We start from the raw sequence: 18429 nt of genomic DNA on the forward strand, positions 1-18429 counted from the left end.
AGTAGGAGTAGTATGGAGAAGGAGGACTGCTCCAAAGTTGTTGAGAAGGTGAGCGATTCTTTGTCTAGATATGAGTCTTCTTCCTGGGCTGGGATGGAGGTTTAGAGCTCTCTGAAGCTGCATTTAAACTGTATTCTGGAAGGTCAGACTCGTGATTGAAGTCCACTATATGGAGAAACATCCTGACATGGTTTCCTCAAAAAACATCATTTCTTTACCACTGAAGAAAGAAAGACATGAACATCTTGGATGACGAGGGGGTGAGGAAATGATCTGTAGATTTCTGCTCTGGAAGTGAACTTCTCCTTTAACCAGTATAGTAATTTCTCAGCATTAGCTAAACTAGATTCTGATGTAACTGCAGCAGGACTGGAAGACTAGCTCAGCTGACATTAATGCAGAAAGTATCTAGTTTACAAGACAGCAGTTAACATCAGCTAAGCTCCTGCAGTGATGCCGTATGGAGTTGTAAACACACAGATTCATAATGAAGTGTAGGGAAAAGTCTGAACCGTGTTCATCTGTGAGATGAGGAGAACGAGCTGTGGAAGCTGCAGCCTCCTGGGCTGGGATGTCAGAACTTTGCTGAAGACGATGGTAATGAGCTGCTCTTTATCTGGAAGTCGAGGCAGGTCTTCAACAATGATCTCAGCAGTTTGGTTCAGAGTGAGTACATCGAGAGCCTCCAGCTGTGAGAGACATGATGTAAAAAGCAGACAGATTAATCGTGGTGTCTGAGAAGAGAAAAGATGGCATGTCTGTCCTGACGCCAGCGTGAGTCTGATGATCTGCTCTACTTACAGCATTAAACTCAGGATGGAGCAGATACATCTCCTGCACTGTGGCAAACTGAGAGAATCCACCCAGGTTCTTCACGATCCACTCCGAACTGCTGTTCTCCATGCAGGCACCTGCAGGAGGCAGTACTGAGTCAGGTCAGACTGAACATCACCCCATTACTGGATGCTTTCCATCATCATTCCCACTGTAATTTCATCTGAATTATTCTTCCTTATTCATCCTTTTTTATGTTTCTCTTTATCCCTTCATGCTGACGGAGTCTTCCTGAAACCTTTTTTAATCTGTTCTATTGACTTTGGCTTCCTTCTTCTTAGAAGTTTAACCTACCTAAAAGTGTGAATCAGTTTGCATGGATGTTGTGTGTCATCATATTAAAGCCTCAGGAATGAGACTCAGGTGTGAAATGGCCTCAGGATGAACAGACAGGAGGCTCAAATTTAGATTTTGTTCTTAAATCCCAAAACACAGTTTAAAATCTTTGGGTGTGTGATAGTTTTAATGATTCAGTCAGATTCATGTTGTTGTCATTTGGTACATTGCATTTCTTTGCATCAGAAAAGAACATGGTTTAAAAAACAGCATGAAGGCAGATGCCACTGTCTGTGCTGATCGGGTTCAGATTCCTAAAAGCACCACTGAGAGTAAGAGCTCCAAAACTCCAAGCTCCAAAACTCCTACTTCACACATTAATAATGCTGTCTGGCTTCATTCCAGCAGTAACCTCTAACTCATTCTCTGAGACAGCTTTGTGACACCTTACTGTCATGCTGCCTCTGGGGTGTGGAGTGTTGTGTCAGGAATGCAGATAAAAGCCCAGACTCCGCTAGATCGACATGCACTGCTGAGAAACTTTGAAATTCCTTTGGGCAAAGAAGATGGAGCTCTGTTGGTATGTTCTGTGAGGAAGTTCTGACTGTGTGTGGTTGTTTAGCATGTGTTGGACAGCATTCAGAGGATGAACAGTAATACCTGTGGAGTTCTGTTGGGACAGGAATGGGATGATGAAGTTCTGATAAACCAGAACAGTTTCATTCTCTGCCATCTGGAACATGTTGTTGCTCATCTCCTGCACACTGAGAGAAGAATACAAAGCAGTTAGCCATGGACGCAGTGACCACACTGTACTGAGGTGGAGATAAGAGCTAGACCTACAGTATCTGGAAAGTTAGGCAGGAAAAGGGTTTGGCACTGAGGCAGAGCAGGTAGTCAGGTGTCAGTGTGGGTAAGAGAGGCTTCAGTTTGATGTAAAACCATGTGTGGACAAACGCCACATCACTCAGGTCAACATGTGTGGGGTCATGGATTCGCTCGAGGATATCTCTAAAAGGAGAATCTTCTGAACTGAAATTCTGTGAAAAAAAACAGGACATTAAGCACAACTTTTTATTCAGATATTAGAAGAAAAAAGTGGTGTGTCAGTAGTGTTACAGTGATGTGTCAGTAGTGTTATAGTGGTGTGTCAGTAGTGTTATAGTGATGTGTCAGTAGTGTTATAGTGGTGTGTCAGTAGTGTTATAGTGGTGTGTCAGTAGTGTTACAGTGATGTGTCAGTAGTGTTATAGTGGTGTGTCAGTAGTGTTATAGTGGTGTGTCAGTAGTGTTACAGTGATGTGTCAGTAGTGTTATAGTGGTGTGTCAGTAGTGTTATAGTGGTGTGTCAATAGTGTTACAGTGATGTGTCAGTAGTGTTATAGTGGTGTGTCAGTAGTGTTATAGTGGTGTGTCAGTAGTGTTACAGTGATGTGTCAGTAGTGTTATAGTGGTGTGTCAGTAGTGTTACAGTGATGTGTCAGTAGTGTTACAGTGATGTGTCAGTGGTGTTAGTGTTGTGTCAGTGGTGTTACAGTGGTGTGTCAGTGGTGTTACAGTGGTGTGTCAGTAGTGTTACAGTGGTGTGTCAGTAGTGTTACAGTGATGTGTCAGTAGTGTTACAGTGATGTGTCAGTAGTGTTATAGTGTTGTGTCAGTGGTGTTATAGTGTTGTGTCAGTGGTGTTACAGTGGTGTGTCAGTAGTGTTACAGTGGTGTGTCAGTAGTGTTACAGTGTTGTGTCAGTGGTGTTACAGTGTTGTGTCAGTAGTGTTACAGTGATGTGTCAGTGGTGTTACAGTGATGTGTCAGTAGTGTTATAGTGTTGTGTCAGTGGTGTTATAGTGTTGTGTCAGTGGTGTTACAGTGGTGTGTCAGTAGTGTTACAGTGGTGTGTCAGTAGTGTTACAGTGTTGTGTCAGTGGTGTTACAGTGGTGTGTCAGTAGTGTTACAGTGGTGTGTCAGTGGTGTTACAGTGGTGTGTCAGTGGTGTTACAGTGGTGTGTCAGTAGTGTTACAGTGATGTGTCAGTAGTGTTATAGTGTTGTGTCAGTGGTGTTATAGTGTTGTGTCAGTGGTGTTACAGTGGTGTGTCAGTAGTGTTACAGTGGTGTGTCAGTAGTGTTACAGTGTTGTGTCAGTGGTGTTACAGTGTTGTGTCAGTAGTGTTACAGTGATGTGTCAGTGGTGTTACAGTGATGTGTCAGTAGTGTTATAGTGTTGTGTCAGTGGTGTTACAGTGGTGTGTCAGTAGTGTTACAGTGGTGTGTCAGTAGTGTTACAGTGGTGTGTCAGTGGTGTTACAGTGGTGTGTCAGTAGTGTTATAGTGGTGTGTCAGTAGTGTTATAGTGGTGTGTCAGTAGTGTTACGGTGGTGTGTCAGTAGTGTTACGGTGGTGTGTCAGTGGTGTTACAGTGGTGTGTCAGTGGTGTTACAGTGATGTGTCAGTAGTGTTACAGTGGTGTGTCAGTGGTGTTTCAGTGTTGTGTCAGTAGTGTTACAGTGTTGTGTCAGTGGTGTTACAGTGTTGTGTCAGTAGTGTTACAGTGATGTGTCAGTGGTGTTACAGTGATGTGTCAGTAGTGCTATAGTGTTGTGTCAGTGGTGTTACAGTAGTGTGTCAGTAGTGTTACAGTGATGTGTCAGTGGTGTTACAGTGATGTGTCAGTGGTGTTACAGTGGTGTGTCAGTGGTGTTACAGTGGTGTGTCAGTAGTGTTACAGTGATGTCAGTGGTGTTACAGTGGTGTGTCAGTAGTGTTACAGTGTTGTGTCAGTGGTGTTACAGTGGTGTGTCAGAAGTGTTACAGTGATGTGTCAGTAGTGTTACAGTGGTGTTACAGTGATGTGTCAGTGGTGTTACAGTGATGTGTCAGTAGTGTTATAGTGGTGTGTCAGTAGTGTTACAGTGTTACCGTGTTTTGTCAGTAGTGTTATAGTGATGTGTCAGTAGTGTTACCGTGTTTTGTCAGTAGTGTTACAGTGATGTGTCAGTGGTGTTACAGTGATGTGTCAGTAGTGTTACAGTGATGTGTCATTGGTGTTACAGTGATGTGTAATTGGTGTTACAGTGTTGTGTCAGTAGTGTTACAGTGTTATGTCAGTAGTGTTATAGTGGTGTGTCAGTAGTGTTACAGTGATGTGTCAGTAGTGTTACCGTGTTTTGTCAGTAGTGTTACAGTGATGTGTCAGTAGTGTTATAGTGGTGTGTCAGTAGTGTTACAGTGGTGTGTCAGTAGTGTTACGGTGGTGTGTCAGTAGTGTTACGGTGGTGTGTCAGTGGTGTTACAGTGTTGTGTCAGTAGTGTTACAGTGATGTGTCATTGGTGTTACAGTGATGTGTCATTGGTGTTACAGTGATGTGTCAGTAGTGTTACAGTGATGTGTCAGTAGTGTTACCGTGTTTTGTCAGTAGTGTTACAGTGATGTGTCAGTGGTGTTACAGTGATGTGTCAGTAGTGTTACAGTGATGTGTCATTGGTGTTACAGTGTTGTGTCAGTAGTGTTACAGTGTTGTGTCAGTAGTGTTATAGTGGTGTGTCAGTAGTGTTACAGTGGTGTGTCAGTAGTGTTACGGTGGTGTGTCAGTAGTGTTACGGTGATGTGTCAGTGGTGTTACAGTGATGTGTCAGTAGTGTTACAGTGATGTGTCATTGGTGTTACAGTGTTGTGTCAGTAGTGTTACAGTGTTGTGTCAGTAGTGTTATAGTGGTGTGTCAGTAGTGTTACAGTGATGTGTCATTGGTGTTACAGTGTTGTGTCAGTAGTGTTACAGTGGTGTGTCAGTAGTGTTATAGTGTTGTGTCAGTAGTGTTACAGTGGTGTGTCAGTAGTGTTACGGTGGTGTGTCAGTAGTGTTACGGTGATGTGTCAGTGGTGTTACAGTGTTGTGTCAGTAGTGTTATAGTGGTGTGTCAGTAGTGTTACAGTGGTGTGTCAGTAGTGTTACAGTGGTGTGTCAGTAGTGTTACAGTGGTGTGTCAGTGGTGTTACAGTGATGTGTCAGTAGTGTTACAGTGATGTGTCAGTGGTGTTACAGTGATGTGTCAGTAGTGTTATAGTGGTGTGTCAGTAGTGTTACAGTGGTGTGTCAGTAGTGTTACGGTGGTGTGTCAGTAGTGTTACAGTGTTGTGTCAGTGGTGTTACAGTGTTGTGTCAGTAGTGTTACAGTGATGTGTCAGTTGTGTTACAGTGATGTGTCAGTAGTGTTATAGTGTTGTGTCAGTGGTGTTACAGTGGTGTGTCAGTAGTGTTACAGTGATTTGTCAGTGGTGTTACAGTGGTGTGTCAGTAGTGTTATAGTGTTGTGTCAGTGGTGTTACAGTGGTGTGTCAGTAGTGTTACAGTGATTTGTCAGTGGTGTTACAGTGGTGTGTCAGTAGTGTTATAGTGGTGTGTCAGTAGTGTTACAGTGGTGTTACAGTGATGTGTCAGTGGTGTTACAGTGGTGTGTCAGTAGTGTTATAGTGGTGTGTCAGTAGTGTTACAGTGTTACCGTGTTTTGTCAGTGGTGTTATAGTGGTGTGTCAGTAGTGTTACAGTGGTGTGTCAGTGGTGTTATAGTGGTGTGTCAGTAGTGTTACAGTGGTGTGTCAGTAGTGTTATAGTGGTGTGTCAGTAGTGTTACAGTGGTGTGTCAATAGTGTTATAGTGGTGTGTCAGTAGTGTTATAGTGGTGTGTCAGTAGTGTTATAGTGGTGTGTCAGTAGTGTTACAGTGATGTGTCAGTAGTGTTACAGTGATGTGTCAGTAGTGTTACAGTGGTGTGTCAGTAGTGTTACAGTGGTGTGTCAGTATTGCATTTATCTCATTCATATAACTGAGCAATTGAGGGTTAAGGGCCTTGCTCAGGGGCCCAGCAGTCCAATGCCTTAACCACTGAGCTAGCACTTCCCTGTGTTACTGTGTTAGTGTTAGTGAGGTGTGTCAGTGGTGTTATTATGAGCGCACCGTCTGGGTGAGCTGGTTCAGCAGTGTGTTCAGGTTGCTGGACAGGTGCAGGACGAGACTGGTCACTGTTTCCTCTGTGAGCGTGAGATTAGTACTTGCTGCACACTGCAGGATTTCTGCCACATGCTCCATCACATTAGCCACCTGGACCAACAAACACATCATTACCACACATCATTACCGCACATCACTACTGCACATCATTACCACACATCATTACCACACATCATTACCACACATTATTACCACACATCATTACCACACATCATTACCGCACATCACTACTGCACATCACTACTGCACATCACTACTGCACATCACTACTGCACATCATTACCACACATCATTACCACACATCATTACCACACATCATTACCACACATCATTACCGCACATCATTACCGCACATCACTACTGCACATCACTACTGCACATCACTACTGCACATCATTACCACACATCATTACTGCACATCACTACCACACATCATTACTGCACATCACTACCACACATCACTACCACACATCATTACCACACATCATTACCGCACATCATTACTGCACATCACTACTGCACATCACTACTGCACATCATTACCACACATCATTACTGCACATCACTACCACACATCATTACCACACATTATTACCACACATCATTACTGCACATCACTACTGCACATCATTACTGCACATCACTACCGCACATCATTACCACACATCATTACCACACATCATTACCACACATCATTACTGCACATCACTACTGCACATCATTACCACACATCATTACCACACATTATTACCACACATCATTACCACACATCATTACCACACATCATTACCACACATCATTACCGCACATCACTACTGCACATCACTACCACACATCACTACTGCACATCACTACCACACATCATTACCACACATCATTACCACACATCATTACCACACATTATTACCACACATCACCACACATCATTACTGCACATCACTACCGCACATCATTACCACACATCATTACTGCACATCACTACTGCACATCATTACCACACATCATTACCACACATCACTACCACACATCATTACCACACATCATTACCATACATTATTACCACACATCATTACCACACATCATTACCACACATCATTACCATACATTATTACCACACATTATTACCACACATCATTACCACACATCATTACCACACATCATTACCACACATTATTACCACACATCATTACCACACATCATTACCACACATTATTACCACACATCATTACCACACATCATTACCACACATTATTACCACACATTATTACCACACATTATTACCACACATCATTACCACACATTATTACCACACATCATTACCACACAAACAACATTGCCTGACATACACAATTACAAACACCATCGGAATTCATTATACTGCAGAAATGAATGATCACAATAAATAATATGTAAAGTAACTTTAAATACTAAATAATATTAAAATTAAGTAAAATGTATACACAGTGTTTCTTACACCACACGCGCCGTCCAGAGTGACGCTGCAAGTGTCCTGGGTTTTGTTCACTGAATTCTCCATATAACTACAAAAAACAAACATGAATCATTTTTTTTATTCCATGTTCTCTTCACAGTTCCTCTTCTTATCCCTCCTTCAAGAATTATTTTAATACACATCACATGTTGTCAGATTCAGAACTGTCATGTTGCCATGATACTGTTTGGAAAAAACTCACTTCCTATTGGCCAGGCAGGGTTTTCTTTCTTTTCTTATGGACCATTTTAAAAGAATTTGAGACAAATATTTCTAATCAATGCTTCTCACACTATCTGAACATGAAGACTAGCACATATAATTTAGGTTATGTCTATATTTACCTAAAATAACAAGATAAATGGTATGGATTAACTACTGGAATGATTTGCATCGAAATGTTTTAATTCAGTGTGACATGATCAGAGCCGTAGTCATAGCGACAACTGGGTTAGAAAGTTTCAGGGTTTAGAAAGTGAAGTTAATAAAATGACCCACTTTGCTTTTTCATATCGTTCACAGTTTAAAACAACGGTTTTAGTTACTTGACCTCTACCTTGTCCATTACTTCCTGAAGTCACTGAGCCCTTTCACTTACATGGTTTACTGTTTTTAATACTTACAACACGTTATGGAAGACAGCAGTGAGGTCAGCTGGTATATCGCTGGACAGGTATCTGTTCAGTATTGGAACAACGATGTGTGTGAACCAGGAGTTAACGTCTGTAGGGTTAAACATGGTCTGATCCATCTGCTGATCACTGCTGGTGTTTTTAAATGGAGCTGCGAGCTCTGCTAGCGTCCAGTTTAGCATCGCCTGTATCAGCGTCGCGCTCCTCATGCTGCTCAGGTCGTGCTGTAGAGAAATTAATCGAGGAAGTTAATCCCTGGTGTTGAACCTCTGGAAAGATTACATTCGCTAATCTAATCATGTGGTTCATTTCTTATTTAATGATAACTTTACTCAAAATTTATTTGCCTTATTTCGTCTTCTATCTTCTTTATTCTTCAACTTAGAATTTTAGCATCACACTGATTTGCTCTCTTATCTATTTCACACAAAGGAAGTACACTTGGATGGCACCCACACTGGGTTTTCATAGACTTAAAAATAAGAAATATAAATATAGAAATATAATAAATATGTATAAATGTAAAGGATTACCTGATGTGTGAAGGACACAAATTCTCTGACAAAACTTCCAACAGGATTAAACGCAGTCATCAAGCCATTCACTGTCTGAGGAAGCACAGTCACATCAGCCCATTACAGTATAGTGTTCACATTCAACTGTTAGTCAACACACTCATAAACTCAGGGTGCAGAGAACCTTTTGAGAACCATTTAAGAACCTCAAATGTCTGTCTGGTCTGATGAGACCAAAATCTATCTTCTTGACCACACTGGTGGAGGAACGAATAAGAACTTGATACTGACTTTAAAATAGTTATCTAGACCTCAGCTGAAATAACTTAGAACTATAGCCATGGTACATAAGAACATTTGCTTTAATAGATTCCATTAAACATTTTCCAGGAGTCTTTAATGGTTTGACTGGTTTTGAAGGCACTACATTTCAGTGTTTCTGGCATTATAGATCCAAAAATCACAAAAGTTTGATAAATAAATTTAAACCACTTTCTGTTACCACCAATTTCAAGCCACCAGCCTCCTATAGTGCACTTAAAAAATTCATTAGGAAATCAGTGTTTCAGTCAGTAATCACAAGTCCTAATGTTCTGAGCCTCACCTGTGTGAGTGGGTCCTGTGGAGAAGATGAGTAGATAACAGGAAATCCTGCATTCCACATGGCACCAACAGAGGTGTTCACATCTCCAGAGGGTGTCAGTGAATTCAACAAGCTGCCCAGAACCACACCGAGGGATTCGTTGTTCAGACCGGCGGACTCTGGATACAGCATGAGGGCTGCTTTCTGCTCCGGACTCAACAAGTGCAGAACATCCATCTGTTTGGAGAAAGCAGGAGAACATACACCGAGCAGAACTTTCAGCTTGATAATGGGAATGATAGGAACATCTAAAAATATGAAGAACATAATATTTTCTAGATCCAGTCTCCTGGAAGGACATATATAGAGAGATATATGCTCTCTTGCTACATGCTAATAGAATATGAGAATGCTAAAAGAAAATGAAACACCTAAAACAGGTTAAAGAGCATGGAGAATGGGATGAACAGAGAGAGATTGGAAAACTTAAGATCATCTTGTTATTCACACATGCTGGGAAGGTCAAGAAAACTGGACTAAACTTCCTGTAGTGTAGGCCGTTTTTCTTTGTCAGGATGGTGAAGGATTGTAGAAGTTCTTTTTGTCTCTAATGCTTGATTAGTCCTGGAGATATCTACACAGCTCCCTGTCTTTTTGTAGGTCTCTTATAAGTCAGGAAAAAACAGAATAGAAATCCAGATTAGCTACCCCATTGAAGAGTCCATTGATGGAGCTGAAGTCTCTGAGTTGGGCCAGAACTGAGAACGAGCCGAAGTTCTTTGTGATCCAGTCCTCAGTGGTGTCACCTGGGTGCACACACCCTAACACACACAAACACAATGCAGTACTTTAATATAAATACTATACTTTTCTCTCAAAATGTTGTGTAGCATGGAGAACTATGAGAACATCCTCAGGCTGGAGTTCTGGGCAGCTTCTTCTACTTTACGCTGGGCAGCCAGAACCCCCCACCCCCTACCCCCACCTTAAAGACTCCTGGGAAGGATTCCACTGGGTGTCCTCTGAAACTCTACAGTTCCTTTCACCCTCAAACCTTGAAGCTGTGTAATCATTCTGTCCTGCTTTACTCACCTGCTGGTGCACTTCTGGACAGGAAGGGCTGCATGAAGTACGAGTAGATCCACTGCTGCCTCTGAGAATCCAAACTGGAGAACTGATTACTCAGCTCCTGCACTCTACAACACACACACACACACACTCATCATGAAGGATTTCAGCTCAAAAGTGTGACCAACATATAATTTGATGTGTGTGTGTGTGTGTGTGTTCATGTACACAGTCTGGTAAGTCTGGCAGCTGAAGTTGTTGTATCCGAGGCAGGTGAGGAAGTTCTGAGAGATGGTGGAGAGCAGTGGAGTCAGCCTGATCTGCAGCCACATCCTGATGACATCATCATCCTGCAGCAGAGCTGTGGAGTTAACGCTCACTTCTGCAGACACGTTCAGCAACGGGACGTCTCCTAATCCCGAGTCCTGACAGGGACAGAGGGACATTTAGAAATGGAAAAGAAGAGCGGGAATATCACCCATCGTTAATTTATCCAGGAAAATTCCAGAAGCTCTCACCATAAACACAAAGACATCGAGCAGAGCGTCAATCAGGCCCTTCAGGCTGAGGATCTGCTGATCTACTGCTCCAGGGTCTGATGGGATTCCCACACACATCAGGAAATCTGACGTGGAGTCATCAGTCTGAACACACACACACACACACACACACACACACACACAATAAACCCTTATATTCCATAAGTCTCTCTCTCTTTTTCATTTCTACACCATATCCCCTGATTCCTTTTCCTTCTTTTCTATCCTGTATACCTGTATATATTTTAAAATGACATCTAAAGTTTGTCTGAATTTTAAAGCAAGTAAAAAAATGCCACAACTTTCCTCTCACTCCTCTGTGTTTATCAGTAAACATTTTATTAGAGTCGTGGTAAAAACACTCCAGATTCTTAGAATGGGTCTTCATATCTGTTCATCTGTCAGTGGACAAAAGGTGTGGAAGTGTGTGTAGGTGTTTAAAGAAAACTTACAGCAATACAGTCCTGGTGGGGAGGGCTGGTTCTGCAGGTTCCACCATGGAAAGTTCAACGCATCAGAAAAACACAGAGAGAAGAAAGAAAAAAGACAAGAGAGAGAGAGGGAGAGAGGGAGAGAGAGAGAGAGAGAGAGAGACAGAGAGAGAGCAAACAAGAATCACTCAGATTTTCCATCAGAACTCAACATTGCTACAGTAAGGTTCACGTGTTTGTCCAGTCACCGTGGATTAGATAGATAGATAGATAGATAGATAGATAGATAGATAGATAGATAGATAGATAGATAGATAGATTCATACTTTATTGACCCCCCCCCCCCACACACACATAAAATGTAAAATGATATCTATATATATTCTGTTCAGTTTATAAAGTGTACTTACACATTCAGAGCTGTACAGAAAGTTCCTACAACAGACACATGAAACAAAGACTCAAAACACAAGTCCTACACATCTCTGTCTTTTAGAAGTGTTTGCTTTATCTCTGAATGTTAATGATAATATACATGTGTGTGTGTGTGTGTGTGTGTGTGTGTGTGGAATATAAGTAATGTCACAGAACAATATTAATCTTAAATAATTATATGAATGATGAACTGGTCTGTGTACTGTTTGGGAATGAGGAAGAGCGTGAGGTGGGATGAAGGATCTCAACATACCTAAACTCAGCACCCCTGAGAACAGGAGCAGGAAGAAGTGTGGCTCCCTCATGGTGAGGAGAAGATCATGAAGAACTGAGAAACAGAGAGTCAGGACCATCATCAGCACACCACAGAGGAGGTGCACACACAGAGGCTAGCTTCAGGCTAATGGGAGGAGTGGTTTCAGCATGGAGCAGGTTGGAGATATTGCTGCTGATTACAGTCTGGTGTGTGTGTGTGTGTGTGTGTGTTCTCATGGGTGTTATTTAAAGTTTACTAAAAAGAGAATGTTGTGATACTGGTACACCATTATAACCTGCACTGACCAGTCAGTAAGGGTGTTTTCTGTCATATCATCACAGCTGACCAGAGCTTTATTACCATTTCCAGTTTGGTCACAGTAACAGGTATAAATGGAGCGTGTTCATGATGGACGTCATTTCAAACACAAAAGCTTCCGTTGTTTAAATGTTTATCATGTTTTTATTAATGTTAATATTTTAACCCTAAACTTCAGAGGAATTCTCGGTGGAATTCTGAGGGATGAAAGACGGGTTTGGTGAGTTGTGTTCATGAAGCTTGTGTGTTATCTGTCAGGAATGTCTGTGTGTTTTTCTGTACACTGTGATGGACACTGACCACAGAGTGACCGAACTCCACACTAGACCTTAATGATCCAGAGGATGTGAATCCTGATCACTTTATTATTATTTAACAATATATTTCAATTATCTGTAATAAGTGTTCATTTGTCCAGTGACACCCCCCCCCACTGTTACTTAAACTGGATCAGTATATACACTCCTGTCCAGTTTATTAGGAACACCTGCACCTTCACGCAGTTAACTAATCAGCCGATCACGTATCAGCAGCACACTGAATAAAATCATGCAGATGTTGATGACATTATACCACAGATGTTTGTGTCAGGTCCAGAATGGTACAAAAAATCTGAAACACCTTGTTGAGGTGAGAGATCTTGAGGAGATCCCACCAGGTGTCATTACTACGAGATAATCAATGTTCTTCATGTTCTTCACTGCATGAGAGTGAGATTAACTATTTGTTTCTGGAGATAATGTATAGAGTTGCTTTTAAAACTTAAAGAAAACTTCAGCTCCACAAACACAACCTTTATCTGAGAGAAAACATTCTCATTAAGCAGAGATTTCTGTGTAGAGTAAAGGTGTGGTGTGATAAGTGCAGAGCTGCTTTGTGTAGATTTGTCTTTGCTGTGTTGTGTTGTGGTTTCACCTCTTTGTATTTCATTTGTTGTGGTTTAAAGCAATGAAATGAGCGAGGATGAGGAACATGACTGCACACAGGGAGAAACCTGCCCTTCATCATCACTTTAAACACTGCACTGTTTTTACATATTTCATTTCTATTGAAATATTTTGAATAATAAACATAATTGACTGTCGTTTAGCCCTGGAATGCCAAAAAAAATTGAATGTCAACTGAGATGAACTCTCACACACCTCACACACTTCTTCAACACAACCTGAAGGTACTCTGACCCACAACCAAGAAATAAACACTGATGTTACACAACCCATCAATCCATTGTCTATACCCGCTTTATTCCTAATCAGGGTCACGGGGATCTACTGGAGCCTATCCCACATTGGGCGAAAGGCAGGGGTACACCCTGGACAGGTCTCCTGTCCATCACAGGGCCACACATATAGACAGACAACCACACACACACACACACTCACTCCTGTGGGCAATTTAGATTCGAACCCAGGGCCTTCTTGCTGTGAGGCAACAGTGCTAACCACTAAGCCACCGAGCTGCCCTGTTACACAACCTCCTGTTCCTTCTAACACAGATAGGATCAGATATGAATGAGAAGAAGAACCCCAAACATTATCTTTATCTTTACTTTAATCCATTTTATAATAAAAATATATCTGTTGAAGGGTTTAATCAACATTCCTAAGGGTCAGAAAGGAGCTTTAATAAACACCATCTCAATACACAAAGCTGAAGGTCTGTCCAAGAAGGTTGGCATTATTTACTGTGTTCATTACTTTAACATGAATATTATTTATTTATTTACACCTGCGCTAATGTTCATGATATTTATAATGTTATAAAGAGATGACACTGGAAATCTCTCCTTACAGAAAACTTCAGCATGTCAGTGAATAAAGTCTGGGTTATAACCTGTTTATTACACATCCCTGACTTCAGACCTCATCAGAACTGTGGGATTAATATAATATTATAATATAATATTAATATAATACTGATTTATTCCACTATCATTTATTTGAAAATAAGTTATTGGAGCTTGTGGATGTTGTTTGGATGGTTGTGGTCTTGTTTGTAAGACGGAGTAGATCTGGATGTTTGTTAGATTTTAAGTGAGACTTTCATCAGATGATAGATTAGCTTTAAACACATCATCACATGATAGATTAGCTTTAAACACATCTTCATCACATGATAGATTAGCTTTAAACACATCTTCATCACATGATAGATTAGCTTTAAACACATCTTCATCACATGATAGATTAGCTTTAAACACATCTTCATCACATGATAGATTAGCCTTTCACCCGAAACCTTCTCCTCTCTTTACATCCAAATAAACAGCATTATTACTGCAATGAAAGTCAAGACCAGGAGATTCTGAGAGCCACAAGAACAAATATCACTGACCCACTCCTAAAGCAAGAAGGAAGTACTGAATTTGAAGAATTAAACATTAATATCCCCTGCAGCTTTTCTGAAACATTAATGATAATGATGATGATGTCATAGCTTTGATCATATCTCTGAACCACTGGGTCATATCAAAGACGAGAAGAGAACACCATGCTTGAAATGTCATCTGGGTGTGTCGAGCTGTAATCACAAAACTCTGAAAACACTAAAAACTAGACTTACAAAGGACACACACACACACACACACACACACAGAGCTAAATGACAATGGAAATCTACATCTGAGACTTGGCTGGTTTTTCAGGTTGTGTTAGTGTTCTGACGCACCGGTCCACCACACACTCACACACACACACACACACTCACACACACACACACACACACTCACAGAGTCTTAGTTACAGGTCAGCCTTAAACAACATTGCTGGCAGAGTTTACATAATAATAATAATAATAATAAGAAGAAGAAGAAGATGTGTGTGTGTGTAAGTCTATAATAAACACCAGTTCATGACCCCGGTGTAGTCCCTGTGTTGTTGATGTTTAGTTGAATTATATCTCTACCTGAGGCTGTTGTGTGGAAGCACCGCAGTTCTCCAACAGAACCTTTTTTAGATGACTGTAAGAACTTTACATTTTGTAGAACGCTGTTAATTCTACAGACAGAAGGAGCTCATGATAATGAACATCTAAAATAAATCTAAATCTCTATCACTTCCTGAAGACCTTCCACCTAAAAGTCCAGGTCAGTGATTTACACAGACACCGGAGCTGTCCATGTGACACTGCAACAGCAATACAAAACACTACACACACACACACACACACACACTACACTCACAACATCCCAGGGAACATACACACACACACACACACACACACACACACACTACACACACACACACACACACACACTACACTCACAACATCCCAGGGAACATACACACACACACACACACACACACTACACTCACAACATCCCAGGGAACATACACACACACACACACACACACACACACTACACTCACAACATCCCAGGGAACATACACACACACACACACACACACACACACTACACTCACAACATCCCAGGGAACATACACACACACACACACACACACACACACACACACACTACACTCACAACATCCCAGGGAACATACACACACACACACACTACACACACACACACACACACACACACACTACACTCACAACATCCCAGGGAACATACACACACACACTACACACACACACACACACACACACACACTACACTCACAACATCCCAGGGAACATACACACACACACACACACACACACACACTCACACACTACACTCACAACATCCCAGGGAACATACACACACACACACACACACACACACACTACACTCACAACATCCCAGGGAACATACACACACACACACACACACACACACACACTCACACACACTACACTCACAACATCCCAGGGAACATACACACACACACACACTACACACACACACACACACACACACTACACTCACAACATCCCAGGGAACATACACACACACACACACACACACACTACACACACACACACTCACACACTACACTCACAACATCCCAGGGAACATACACACACACACACACACACACTACACTCACAACATCCCAGGGAACATACACACACACACACACACACACACACACACTCACACACACTACACTCACAACATCCCAGGGAACATACACACACACACACACACACACACACACACACACACACACACACTACACTCACAACATCCCAGGGAACATACACACACACACACACACACACACTACACACACACACACTCACACACTACACTCACAACATCCCAGGGAACATACACACACACACACACACACACTACACTCACAACATCCCAGGGAACATACACACACACACACACACACACACACACTACACTCACAACATCCCAGGGAACATACACACACACACACTACACTCACAACATCCCAGGGAACATACACACACACACACACACACAACACTCACAACATCCCAGGGAACATACACACACACACACACACACACACTACACTCAACATCCCAGGGAACATACACACACACACACACACACACACACACACTACACTCACAACATCCCAGGGAACATACACACACACACACACACACACACTACACTCACAACATCCCAGGGAACATACACACACACACACACAGACACACACACACACACACACACACACACTACACTCACAACATCCCAGGGAACATACACACACACACACACACACACACACTACACTCACAACATCCCAGGGAACATACACACACACACACACACACAGACACACACACACACACACACACACACTACACTCACAACATCCCAGGGAACATACACACACACACACACACAAACCAAGAGGGAGAAAGTTGCCAAGACAACAGAAGATAACAAAGCAAGACAAGAACATTAACACATATGGTGTAGTTAAGCTGACAGGAACAGAAGAAGACAGCAGAGAGACTGTACCTGTGAGACTCTTCCACCTGCTAGATTATGAGACTGTGTGTCTTAAAAAATCACAGGTAACTGCACCTGACGCACAGACTCCGCCCCTACAGGAAGTACATCCTCTATAAGGTGTTATTAGAGCCAGTGCATGTGGAGCAGAGTGGTGATGGGGAGTTCGGATCATTTCAGTGAGTCGGTTCTTTGAATCTTGTTCAGTAAAATGAACGGATCTTTTTGTCGAGTCATTTCGAGTCATTTCAGCAGAATATAATTAGAGTGTTAAGTGTTAATAGCCGATGACTTTTTCGTTTTCAGAAAATGTTCATTAGTCGTGTTTTTTTGATAATTTTATGATAATTCCTTAATATTATACATTACATCAGTATTATTGACTGTACGATACCGATTTAGGGAGTGGTCACGTGATGAAACACTCGGACCCGAAGACGAGATGAACGAATCATGTTTCCCGTACTGAACCGATAGGATATTGCGCATGCGCAGTCAATACAAAATGAACGAATCGCTCTCTCCGAAGGATTCGTTCAAAATGAACTAGAGCACAGTGATGTGGCTTTTTCTTTGATCTGTTTTATTTTAATGTTCATGTGTAGAGAACATTATTTTTTATATTTTTTTGTTTTTATGACTTTCATTCACATGAAGCGATTTCAGTGAATCAGATCATTTGGTTCAGATCACCAGTAAGTGTCGACTCTTTCATAAATACAGCTAAAAAAGAAACTCTCGTTTCCATGGAAGCGTTTAAACAGTTAATTGAGATGGAAAGGAATCATAACATTACCTGTATCTCTATAAAAAAGGACTTACATTAACAAAAAAAGGCTGAATCATATATCCGAGTCGGCGGTAAGAGCCGACTCAGAGAGCCGACTCATTCACAACCAGAGCGGGAATTCACTGCTCGCGCGCGGGAGTTTCGCCGCAGGGTCAATTCAATTCAATTCAATTTAAAAAACTTTATTTGTCCCCGAGGGGCAATTAAAGGCACGTGAGCAGCATAAAGGGTATAATAATAATAAAAATACAGTTAAAAAATAATATATATATATATATAACGTCGTGTCTCGTCTTTGGATATTTCCGTAATTATAGCGGACAGTACGCTGATTTAACACCAAAAATGTTGAAGATGATTATTTAACTG

At 41.6% G+C, this 18429-nt stretch overlaps 1 protein-coding gene across 1 annotated transcript in view; it reads right to left on the reverse strand.

Moving 5' to 3' along the window:
- Window positions 1-17345, reverse strand: part of LOC131346630 (uncharacterized) — a 75049-nt gene extending 57704 nt beyond the window's left edge. The window contains exons 1-17 of the mRNA XM_058380165.1: window positions 17280-17345; window positions 12065-12139; window positions 11787-11811; window positions 11398-11428; window positions 10925-11050; window positions 10635-10831; window positions 10431-10534; window positions 10047-10159; window positions 9360-9575; window positions 8774-8848; window positions 8232-8464; window positions 7591-7657; window positions 6063-6206; window positions 1954-2150; window positions 1771-1874; window positions 802-911; window positions 513-689 (exon numbers count right to left, since the gene is read on the reverse strand). Of these exons, the coding sequence (XP_058236148.1) occupies window positions 513-689; window positions 802-911; window positions 1771-1874; window positions 1954-2150; window positions 6063-6206; window positions 7591-7657; window positions 8232-8464; window positions 8774-8848; window positions 9360-9575; window positions 10047-10159; window positions 10431-10534; window positions 10635-10831; window positions 10925-11050; window positions 11398-11428; window positions 11787-11811; window positions 12065-12116 (1971 nt within the window). The 5' untranslated portion in view covers window positions 12117-12139; window positions 17280-17345. The remainder of the gene's footprint in view (window positions 1-512; window positions 690-801; window positions 912-1770; window positions 1875-1953; window positions 2151-6062; window positions 6207-7590; window positions 7658-8231; window positions 8465-8773; window positions 8849-9359; window positions 9576-10046; window positions 10160-10430; window positions 10535-10634; window positions 10832-10924; window positions 11051-11397; window positions 11429-11786; window positions 11812-12064; window positions 12140-17279) is intronic.
- Window positions 17346-18429: the final 1084 nt, after the last annotated feature.

Source organism: Hemibagrus wyckioides, linkage group LG26 (assembly GCF_019097595.1).
Source record: "Hemibagrus wyckioides isolate EC202008001 linkage group LG26, SWU_Hwy_1.0, whole genome shotgun sequence".
In the NCBI taxonomy this organism is placed as follows: domain Eukaryota; kingdom Metazoa; phylum Chordata; class Actinopteri; order Siluriformes; family Bagridae; genus Hemibagrus; species Hemibagrus wyckioides.